At 34.2% G+C, this 12,814-nt stretch overlaps 2 protein-coding genes across 2 annotated transcripts in view; one reads left to right on the top strand and one right to left on the bottom strand.

The window, feature by feature from the left end:
- Positions 1–12,814, top strand: part of LOC132294716 (F-box/FBD/LRR-repeat protein At1g13570-like) — an 88,011-nt gene that overhangs the window by 16,997 nt on the left and 58,200 nt on the right. The gene's annotated exons all lie outside the window — the stretch shown is intronic.
- Positions 9,804–10,604, bottom strand: LOC132296057 (protein FAR1-RELATED SEQUENCE 1-like). The gene has a single exon (XM_059794304.1). The coding sequence runs from the start codon at positions 10,602–10,604 to the stop codon at positions 9,804–9,806; it is 801 nt and encodes a 266-aa protein (XP_059650287.1).

Here is a 12,814-nt window from a genome sequence, read left to right as displayed (position 1 = left end):
AAATCAGCTACTTTATTTAATGCGTTGTGATACGCAATACCGAGCTTATCCTGAGGGAGATATTAAAAGCTCAAGTTTTTGGACATCAAAGGTTGTATGATCACGAATCAGATGGGAGATAGGTAATGGAGGTTTTGGACATGGACAAGTAATTACTTTTGTCATGTATGGACAGGTCTATTTACGAATAGTATTTTGTATTGTTAAAAATAGTTATATATATATATATATATATATATATATATATATATATATATATATTATAATTTGATGATAGAGTAGTGTTATCTAAATATGGAATGGAAATAGCTGATCCCTTTGAAACCGAAGACATGTAGCAGCAGCAGCAGTGGTAATGATGTGCCAGCCGAAGATGGTTTTGGCCCTTCTTTAAACATTGATTATAATGATTATCATTTTTCTGACTCGGATGTGGAGGTAATTGTGTTGTAAAATACATTATCTCTATTTACAGGATATGTTTGCAAAAGTTATGTGAACTAATTGTCCTTAATTTTCGCAAGCTTGCATAACTAAAGTGCGAATAGACATGCAATTGGCTGAATTCAACGTATTAAAATCCAAAAGAAGCCTAACAAAAATGTTATCTGCCTTCAAGAAGCGGGACATGCGAAAAAAAGCAAGACTGTCAAGGGAGAATAAAGAGAAGAATGATGGGTTGGGTGGGCAACGAAGTGATGTAGATGGTAATGATCATGATGTTGACCGTGTTGAGGAATCAGGTGGGGATGAAGAAGTTTAGGATGAAGAAGTTGGGGATGAAGAAAATGAGGATGAAGAAGTTGAGGATGAAGAAACTGATGGTCAAAATGAGGAAGATGATGATGAAGAAAATGATGGAGACTCTGCGGATGGCAATGAGGCCAATGAGGAAGGTGAGGATGAAGAAAGTGATGGTGACTCTGCGGATGGCAATGAAGAAAATGAGAAAGGTGAGGATGAAGAAAATGATGGAGAGTCTGGCAATGGCAATAAAAGAAGCGAAAATGAAGAAACTGATCAAAGAAGTGAGAAGAGTGTAATGATGATGATGAGCAGGAGCAGGGTGAAAAGAATGAGACATGTTCTACTCTAACTCACAGTCTTTTGCTAAGTACTGAGGAAAATAATGAGTTGAATGTTGCTGTTGTGGCCAGTTGTCGAGACAGTGAGTTAACAGAGAATGAAGGACTTGTAAAGGTTACAAGGGGGAAGAGGAAAATGACGAGCTGCGGATATGCTTACGCTGACTATGTAAAGAAAAACAATAAAATGGTTCATCTCACCAAGGAGCAGAAAATACTGTTGACATATGTGGGAAAGTTTGATGGAGATAATTTGTAAGTTTTTTAATGCACACTTTTCATCTTCTGCATTACATATGTTTGCGTTTAAATAATTATTGCATTTTTTTATATGTAATGTGTGAGTATGATACTTAATTTACAAGCATTGTTGTGAATTGACTCTTCAGTGAAATAATCGTTTCCATGTTTGGTCGCACTATAAGTCGACATCAGATTAAAAGTGTATTCCCTGATAGGTGGTTGTCGGATGATGTGAGTTGAATGAATTTCACACATTACTATTGCATAATTATGGTTGTTGATGGTATACAAATTGAATTTTTCTAAATTAAATATATTTATTTGAAGGTGATTAATTTCTTTGGGAATATACTAAACATGGAGGAAGGACCTGCTAGGGAGAAGTACTGCTTTAGTAGTAGAGCGGTACAGTTCATAATTGATTTCAATGTGATGAAGATAAAGACTAAAGCTGGACGTTGGCCTGTCCTACAGCAAGTCTAGTCAAAATACATTAAAGATTCTGAGATGACTTTTCTTCAACGTCCCATGTAAGCGCAGTTGGTAAGTACGTCTTTTATTTATTGGATATAAATTTTTAAACCTTGATTTTTGTATGATTAACTTTATACTGATCTTGGTGCAGTTTTTATTCCCGTCATGCATAGATGGGCATTGGTTATTGTTTGTGGTAAATCGTCTCAAGCGAAGGGTGGATTACATTTGTTCAAAGGGAAGAACCCATACATGTAAAGGATATGTTAATTTATTGGTACGTATATGCAGTTTCAGTTGATATAAAGAATTTTTAGCGACAATATATTTTAAAAAAACTTATTTTGATCAACAGAAAGAGTTTGCTGAGATTGTGGTTGGTGAAGATTTGACAAAATATCGTACATACATACCAAAGAAAATACCCCAGCAACCTGACAGGTATGTATAATTGAATGTGTGTTTCATGTAAACGTGAGGTTATACGGTTTTGGCGGGTTAGCTGTAAACCAATTGTAATACAGTTGATCGGTTTGACTTGTTTTTTTATTTTCGTTTCAGTGAATCATGTGGGCTTTATGTGATGAGGTTTATGGAGACGTGGAATGGGGAATGTTTTTCCCGTGAATTTGAACATGTAAGTAAATATGTTAATAAGTTTTACGTGCAAGTATATTTAAAGTAATTTAATTGAGACTTACATTTATTCATACAATATTGATAATGTTGCAGGAAGACACAAAAGCAATGCATTTTGAGACGTTACTGCAATTGATTGATGACGATAAGAATGAAAAAAGATGTGATTTGTACTCACTGGCCACAACTCTTCCATGAATGAATGTAAAACAAAAAAACCAATATTTGTTCATATGTTACCATTGATGGCTGTATAATATTAATCAGAATTTGGTAGTCACCATTGATTAGTATTTGTGATGTTAGTTGGTAAAAACATGTGATAAATAGAACGTCTGTTCATTTATTGATAGAAATTTTATGTTATAATTGTGTTCGTACAGTACATGAAATTTTTTTGTGATGTTACAGTTGACATATAGTGATATTAAAAAATATTTGTTTGTATGACAATTAAATTAATCAGATAAATGCAGTGAATTATTTATATGATATTTATATGACTGTTTTGTTATAAATATGTTTCTACACGACATGAAATGTATTTGTGATGTTGATTTATAAAACCCTATGATGTAGACAAAAATGTATAATATTATTTACATAAATGTTACGTTATACATGTGTTCATACAATAGATATAAAATAGTTGTGATTTGAGTTAGTAATACAGTATGATGTATGCCAAATCAGATAAAAACATGTTTGTGATGGTATATTCAAGTAACAGTTGACACATAGTGAGATTATAAAACATTTGTTAGTATGACAATTAAACTAATTAGATAAATGCAGTGAATTATTTATATGACTGTTATATTATAATATTATATATATAAATGTTCTATTATAAATATGTTCATACAGTAGATGAAAAATATTTGTGATATTAGTTACTAATACAGTATGATGTATGCCAAATCAGATAAAAACGTGTTTATGGTGGTATATCCAAGTAACAGTTGACATATAGTGACATTATAAAATATTTGTTTGTATGACAATTAAATTAATCAGATAAATGCAGTGAATTATTTATATGACTGATATGTTATAATATTATATATATAAATGTTCTGTTATAAATATGTTCATACAGTAGATGAAAAATATTAGTGATACTAGTTACTAATACAGTATGATATATGCCAAATTAGATAAAAACGTGTTTCTGGTGGTATATCCAAGTAACAGTTGACATATAGTGACATTATAAAACATTTGTTTGTATAACAATTAAATTAATCAGATTAATGCATTGAATTATTTATATGACTGTTCTGTTATAATATTATATATATAAATGTTCTGTTATAAATATGTTCATACAATAGATGAAAAATATTTGTGATACTAGTTAGTAATATAGTATGATGTATGCTAAATCAGATAAAAACGTGTTTGTGGTGATATATCCAAATAACAGTTGACATATAGTGACATTATGAAACATTTGTTTGTATAACAATTAAATTAATCAGATTAATGCATTGAATTATTTATATGACTGTTATGTTATAATATTATATATATAAATGTTCGGTTATAAATATGTTCATACAATAGATGAAAAATATTTGTGATATTAGTTACTAATACAGTATGATGTAAATAAGAAGAAAACACGCAGAAAGATAACCGTCAATGTAATGCGATCTGAGATTTCATTAATGCAATTACATAACATATCACCCCAGTACAAAAGTAGTATTCCAAATCAGATTTCATTTATGCAGCAAGGTAAGGATAAGTAAAAAAACCGCCAATCCAAGGAAGACCATTGCTGCAACAAAGAAACTAAAGAAAGGTTTTGCAATTGACAAATATAGATTAAGAAGATCGGCGTCTGGAGTAGGAGCAGAAGTAGTTGCACGACCAACTGGGTTTTGAACAGGTGCTGGTGAATCCACCCACATAAAAAAAGAACAACATCTTGTTGCACAATTGAAGAATCGCCTCCCTGGATTTTCTTTTGTGTGCGAAACATGCAAGAGACTCAATTCTCCACAGAAACATTTTGGGTGTGCCACTTCACCCCTACGACGTATTCTACTATTGCTGGATTCAGCCATTGAAGACCTATGTCACAAGGATACCACCCAACAGAAAAAGATCAGGGTAGGAGTTGGGAAATAAGTGTGTGTATTTGTGTGCATGTGTGTCTGTGTGTGTGTGTGTATATATATAAATGTGCTCTGTCAGTGTTGTAACGGCTCCTGGCCTTCAGACTTAACGATTGTATTTCAACGGTCAAAAATTTTAAAGCCGAAAATTATACTATTATTCATAAATACAATATTATAATTATATTGTTTTATAAATACGAATATCTAAAGGTGGCTAAGCTATGTTTGACTATAATATAATTGGTAAATTTATATATTTTATCCATATATATGAAAACAATTCTACAGTGCCCCCCTCAATTTTGTAGTTCCTAAAATTTTATTTTTATTTTCTCTTTTACTCTTCCAATTCCTTAAATTTCCTTAATAGATAAAGTCAAAATTTCCTCAATAGATAAAGTAAAAAATTTCCAAAATAGCCTGATATTTCACAATTACGGTTGGATTTGTGTTAAAAAATATGAACCCATATATAATTGGTGTTAGCCTGGCTCCCTTCTACGCATCGTCTGGGTTTTGACCTTCATTTGGAGAGGATATGGGAGATGGAGGAAGGAGCTCATTCATTTCGGCATAGTTGTGCTTGGTTTCCAGCTCTGCTAAATGACGTTCCACCCAGAGCAATTCTTTCTCCATCCTCTGCATCTTCTTAATGACACGGGTCAGCTTACCCATCACAGTATTCAGAAAGTTTGGATGGTTCATATCTAACTCATCAGTCTCATCTGTGCTTGTTTGAGGATGGGGGACTGGTGATGGAGGAGATGGGTTAGGTTTCCTTTCCATCTTGGTTGTGCCTGTGGTTAGACAAAGTGTGGATAGTTAGGTTTTATAGGGTGGAAATGTAACTACCATATCTAACCATACATAAATGCATTTAGAGATGCATCTGAGAGGTTTGTGTGGCTGAAGGAGAGATGCACCTGCAATCAATTACTTGTTCGTCAAAAAAGAGTGGAAATGCTGCATTCAATTACTTATTCGGCCAAAAAGAGATGCAGCTGCATTGCATTAATAACTAAGATATTTGTGTAAAACAAGTATACTTAATGAAGTTGTTGGGTATAAATGAGAAGTTAATAGTGGCCAACTACTAATTTATTCAGTTTACTGAATATATCCAAGGGAGCTTCTTGCAACCCGAGAAATATTCTAAGGCATAAAATTGCAACTCGAGAAGTTGGTGAGTTTTCCTATCTTAACTATACTTTTTATTTATCTTAACTGTGTATATATAATTTATACTTGTCAGTCTGAGCACTGAATTAGTCAGTTTTGTGTACTTTCTTTTCAAACGGCATTCGCGGCATGGTTTCCATTATTGTTCACTATGGTCGGCATATTGGTGAAATCAGAAATGTGAACCCAGAAAATTATGGTTACCTGAAATTTTTAGAAGATTTGTGTGGACTGCCATTCATTCGTGCTATTCCACATCCTTTTGCCATGAACGTATACACTTCTATCCCTGACACACTCGACAGAATGGTGCTCCATAGCGATTCAGATATGGCGACGATATTTCAATTGAAATATCCCAGTAGAACGCTGATTGTTTTCTTTGAAACAGAGGATATAGGTTATCCATTAGCTACCTGCTTTTGACACATGTTTTGTTATGTTATGTAGTTGTGACACATGTTTAAAATATAAATAAAGTTGTGACATATGTTATGTGATGTGGGAATGGATCATCTGCAAAGAAAAATTTACATTTAAAGCATATATGTATATGTATATATATATATATATATATATATAAATAATATATTTATAAAAGGTTAGTGTGAATTCATACCTTAAGGGGTAATGGGACCGCTGAAAAAAAGGAAGGATGTGAACAATTCATATAAGTAAAAAATTAAAATTTATAGAATGAAAATAGTACTACCCAAATATATTTAAAATAAAAAATAAAAAAAAAATTAATAAAAACTACCCAAATATCCATACACAAATTAAATAAGAATTACAAATATTAATGAATAAAGTCCATTGTGATGTGCCGAAAGTCCTCACACAAACCCAATAAAAATGCAGAACTACCCAAATAATCCTTCTATGTGATGTTGCGAAAGACGACCTTGCAAAACCATGATATTTAAATCAATCGAACAACGATTACAATTGATGACATCCTTGTTTATGATCCAACAATGCCAATCAATATGGTTGCCTTCGGGACAACATTTTGGAACATGCGTAAAGAATGACCGATTGCAGACAAAACTCCTCTGAATAATTGTTAACATCTTTCTACGGGCAGACTTGATAGAAGGGCTCAGTATTGAATTTGTCCTCAATAACGTTAACAAATTAATCCCCGCCTCTTTGTCCGCTTCACTGGAAAACAATAATGCAATACACATAGGATAAAGGGACGGGTAACCATTTTTACAGAGGAAAGCCAACCCTATTTTTTCATTGTAAACAATCCAATCAACCTGTGCAAATTTTTTTGCATGTTAGACCTTACAAATAAATAAAGTGTAATGCGTAAAAGAGTACACATGATCTTACTAAACATACCACTCTCCTAATGAACTTTGCAACATGATCCCTAGATTGAAAACATTGTTCCAGGTACATACGTCTTGCTGGGATACTTTCATCTGGTCTATTGCGTGCAAGTAAATCAATTGTTGCAGCGTATCGCCGTAGACCTGTCGTCCATGATCCAGTGCCCAATTCTGTCGTTTCCCTGCATTTTAAATACAAATAACACCCATATTCCTCACTTCAGTAATGAAGACCCATAACCTAATAATGCATGTAAATTGTAAAGTATAAACATAACTCACCATGTATGCTTCTCCACACTATTTGTAAAAGCTATAGCCTCAACTCGTCTAACCACATCTTTAATCGCATTCTGTAGAACAGAATCCATGGCTTTCGAATACATGCACCGACTAGATATAGCGATATAAATAGACACATGAATTAACTGTTTATACTTTGCCTAGGGCAATTAAATAGTCAAAACGTTTCAATATAACAACGGTTAGAAGGGTAAGGTGGAAGTTCCCACGTCTGGATCATTTAAACGTTTTTTTAAAGTTCATTTATATTGTCTAGGTGTACACATGTACATTATAAAATAAATTTTTATCTGAACGATAATTTTTTTTTTTGACTTCTGTTATGAAATAATTCCTACATTATATATAAATTAATTTCGACAACACATATGAAATCATTTTAATGTTATTCCTAGTAATTTAATTAGAATATAAATATTACAATAAAGGTACAACTCTATAAATAACATTTGTTACATCCACTTACATTAGAAGGGTAAGATGGAAGTTCCCACGTCTCAATCATTAATACGTTTTTTAAAGTTCATTTATGTTGTCCAACTGTACACGTGTACATTATTAAATAAAGTTATCTTTTCAAGTTCATTTTTTTTTTGACTTCTGTTACGAAATCATTCCTACAGTACATATAAATTAATTATGATAAAACATATGAAATCGTTCTGATGTTATTCCCACTAATTTAATTGGATAATAACTTTTACAATAAAGGTATAACTCCACAAATTATATTTGTTACATCCACTCACATTATTTCTTTCTACCATGTCTTGGAGGTGGAATTAGAAAGTCATCATCTGCTGGGTCTGAAAAATCGGACATTTCTGAATCTGATTTTAGGTCTGGGTCATTGAAGATGGTGGCCAATTGTTCTGCCATATCTTCGTATGTTTCTTTAGTATGTTTCACTTTCTGGAACTTACGCCATCTCACATATAGTTGCCGGATCTCGCGTTTGATTTGACCAATCACGGAATTCATATTTGATGTACCTGAGAGCTTCATTTCAAGTGAACGGGGTCTTGGAATTGACAGACCTTGTCTTCTACACTCTACCACAATTACACCTCTAGTATTTGTTAACCTATTATACCTAATACGATGTTGTCGCTCACTGTCTGGATCAGGCGGATGTGAAGGTGCACCGCCTTCCACAACTTCAATATCGTCTTCTACCGCACCAATATCCATGTTTAACAGTTCACCATGGAAGTGGGCATTCCATCTACCCAGGGCTTGAACAGCTTGTGCATGAGTTTTGTATGGATAATACCTTGCATCAGTATACCCTAGTGTCTGTGCCTTTGCTTCTGCCAACTTCATATATATACCAATATTCCGGCCCTTCACTACAAGGTAAACTGACGGCCAGCCATTGCTTATACTTTGAAGGGCTGTCAATTTAAAAATGGGATGGGACGACTGCTATGGAGATACAGATGCCCTAAATATAGATCTGAGGCATCGCGTAGGTTGAAAATAATAAGTAGGGTCTTTAATGTTCTAAACAAACCATTCAATTGCAATGAAGGCAAGGAATAAATGGTCAAATATAAAGTGTTCAATATAAAAAGGGAAGTGCAATTCTGACTTAAATACAATATTTTTAACATAACAAATATACTGGAGTAGAAGATATCATGTACAGTGACACCCCTACAATATCTTGACCACTCAGCAAAATAAAGGAAGTGCAACCATGGCAATAAAGAAGAAATCGCGATGAAGTACACTTATTGTACCCTGCTACCATGTTATGGTAATTCCTGGAACCCTTGTTACTCAAATGTAGAATTCATGTTTGGCATTTGGATCATTGGTGAGAAATTTGTGTCACGTACAACATCTACATCAACTCCCTTTTTATATCACATGCATGCAAAAATAGGTCGTTAAATTTCTTAAATAATTTCATAAGTTTAATTAATTTAGATGACATCACATACTTGGTTATTTAATGGAGTCATGGGCTGACCAAAATAAGTAGCTGGACTGTTATCCCAATCGTGGCCCTGTGTTGAACATGTTGGCATATAACATTCATCGGAGCAGAAAAACTCTACTGGTATTTCAGTACCCTTCACCAAAAATCATCACTTCATCAGTACGTTAGACTATAAATCGGGTAGGGGATATATAAAACACAAAACAAGACTCACATTGTTTAAAATATACGTTGGGGTTGTCGTAGTACGACTGCGACCTGGCACAACGGCCTTTCTAATCTTCGCAGTGGCTCTCTCCAAAGCAGGTATGAGCCTACGTCTTATTCCTTTCAATGTATCTTTCGTGGCAATCCCTTTTGGAGTCAATCCTTCTATGGTTTGCGCATGAATATTCAGCTCTATATTTGTAAAGCTGTTTCCCATGGCATTGGCTCGTGCGGTTTGGTTACATGCAGGCCTGGGATTAGGTTATGCTCCTTGAGCAATCTTCTTCAAACTTTTCACATGCACCAAAACATTGTTGAATCCCTCCTCGCTCACTGATGCAATGGTAGAAATTTCAGTTAGATAATGACAGAGGATCCTGTGTCGTCGCCTAATTTCCAATTTAGGATCTGTAATAACATCGCTACCAAGTATGTCTTCCACCTTGCCGTTCTTGCCACTTTTGGTCCACCTTTTTAAAATAGAGTGGCTGGGTATTTCATTGGCATACATCACACCTTTAAGGACTTTCAGAGTGTGGCTACACATGATACCCTCCATTTCAAATTTTCCACATGAACATGATAATAAGTCGTCATCTGTCCTTGTGACGACCCGATGGAAGTTATCATTATAAATCGCAACTTCATATGAAAAAACCCCATTACCAAGGTCGTTGCACTTCTGGACATTTTCACTCATGCCAACTACTATTAACTGTTCCTGAAAAAGGTCAAAGATGTTAGTAGTGTACAGACATCTGACTTGATCTAAAATAGGAGACCTTGCTTTCAGCCTGGGCATCTTATGCAGCAAGTTATACTCAACTGCATACTCCTTGTATCGCTTGTCGAACAAAAGCGTTTCAAAATGCTTGAAAAACTCTGGCAGTGCATATTGTCTTGCTAAGTATTCTTTTAAGCGAGCATTGAAGCTCTCACTAAGCTGTGTGGTACGCATACCAGCCGACCACACATGTTTAACGTATGCCCTGGCCCATACATGTTTCAAACCAAATAAGTTGGCCAACCACTTGTTATTCTCTACAGCAAATTCCTTTTCCATCTACGCCCATTCCAGCAAGAATTCTTCCTCACCCTCAATCTCGTACATTAATTTTGATATCACACTTTTTATGACTTTCCCACCAACAGACAAATTCCCAAGATGCTTTTGGGCATTCTGCATTAGCTGCCATATACATAGAAGGTATTTTGTATCGAGCATGACCTGGACTAATGCCTTTGCCATTCCAGCGTCTTGGTCGATCAAGATCGTCCTTGGTGTTTTATGGGACATGGCATTCAAGAATGTATTGAATAACCAAACAAAAGAATCGGTTGTCTCATCATACATGAAAGCTACTCCAAACATAACTGTCTCCCAATGCTGGTTCAAACAGAGAAAAACTGCAAAAGGCCGATTCCCATGAACAAGTTTGTACATGGTATCAAATGTCAGCACATCTCCAAAATGCCCATAATCTGATATCATTTTTGAATCGGCCCAAAATATATTTGTTATCATTACACTGCTGTCCAATTGAACAGCATAGAAGAATGATGGATCTTCCAAACACTGTGTCTGGAAATAATTCATCAGCCAATTCGCATAACCAAGTTCAAGGTCGTTCTGTCTTCTCGTCCGAATATAATTTTGTACATCAACCTTCGTGAAGCTAATACTTTCTCTACCAACAGATTGCCTCGAACTTAACTCAAAGGCTTTACGAACTGGTATTCCACAATCGGCAGCCAACTCCACATCAATAGCTTGCACTGACTTTAACTTTTGCTGCCACGGCATCATGTGGGCACAATCCTCACTGATGAGGGGATGGTTGTGAGTATCTTTAAAATCTTTGACAATGTACTTACCAAATTCCATATTAAAGGCAATAAGCATGCGTGCATGACAATCGGTGCGTGTTTCAGCCCTTCGATTCTTTATTTTCCTGTCCCTCTTGTCCTCACCTCTTTTTCCCTTCTTGCAACACATAAAATTTCTAGATGTTAATTTTCCATCCTTCCGACTGTTGTTTTTGTACTTTCTCCGAATACTAAACCCACTCTGCCACCATATTCATTGTAAAAATCATAAGCCGCTTCTTCGGAATCAAACGGCATATCAACGCGGGGTATCTATTCTACTTCAGGAATTTCGCAAACTAAATCACTATCTGTCTCTTCAATGTTAATAATTGCCTCTCCAATAGCCATAACTATAATAGCAGACCTACAAAAACATGACAACAAAGTAAGTATATTTTAGCAGCACAACATTTATATGACATATGTCAACAGTTTCACAAATACAACATCACATCTTTCACCTAACATATCCACATCAAATTTACTTCCACACTAATATCATGCATTGCCATTCATGCATCCATTTTCTAACATGTGCCATAACAAATACATGCAACATACTAAAATTATACACTGCTGTAAAATACATAAATACAACATCACATCTTTCACCTAACATATCCACTGAAAATTTAATTCTACACTAGTATAATGCATTAACATTGAAACAATAACTTTCTAACATCTGGCATATGTTGCCGTAACAAATAAATTTAACACCATTCAAGTGTACACTAGATAAGCAAATAACTAGTTGCAAATATAATTTCATATTCACAGCACAACCTTTGTATAACATATGTCACCAGTTTCATAAGTACAACATCACATATTTAACATAACAAATCCACATAAAATTTAGTTGTACACTACTATAATGCATTAACATCCAGCCAAGAAATTTGTAACATGTGGCATATGTTGCCATAACAAATACATCTAACATAATTCAAGCTTAAATTAGATATGCAAACAATTGGTGACAAACATAATTTGACTTTCACAGCACAACTTTTTTTTAACATATGCCAATGGTTTCATAAATAGAACATCACATCTTTCAACTAACACATTCACATAAAATTTACTTCTACACTACTATGATGTTTTACCATTCATGCAACCATTTTCTAACATGTGCTATATGTTAACAGATCAAATTCATATAACAAACTTCAACTGTACATTACATGTCAAAACAAATGGTGTCAAACATAATTTCACTTTCTCACCACAACTTTTATATAACATATGTCAACAGGTTCAGAAATACAACATCACATATTTGACCTAACCTATCCATTAAAAATTTACTTCTACACTACTATAATGAATTACCATTAATGGAACTTTTTTTTTAACATGTGGCATATGTTACCATAACAAATACATCTAACATAATTC

Source organism: Cornus florida, unplaced genomic scaffold, assembly GCF_030987335.1.
Source record: "Cornus florida cultivar Cherokee Brave unplaced genomic scaffold, ASM3098733v1 CherokeeBrave_3.0.0_Hap2_Chr02, whole genome shotgun sequence".
In the NCBI taxonomy this organism is placed as follows: domain Eukaryota; kingdom Viridiplantae; phylum Streptophyta; class Magnoliopsida; order Cornales; family Cornaceae; genus Cornus; species Cornus florida.
Note: the sequence above shows the minus strand (reverse complement) of the source record. Positions and strands in the feature narration are given on the sequence as shown.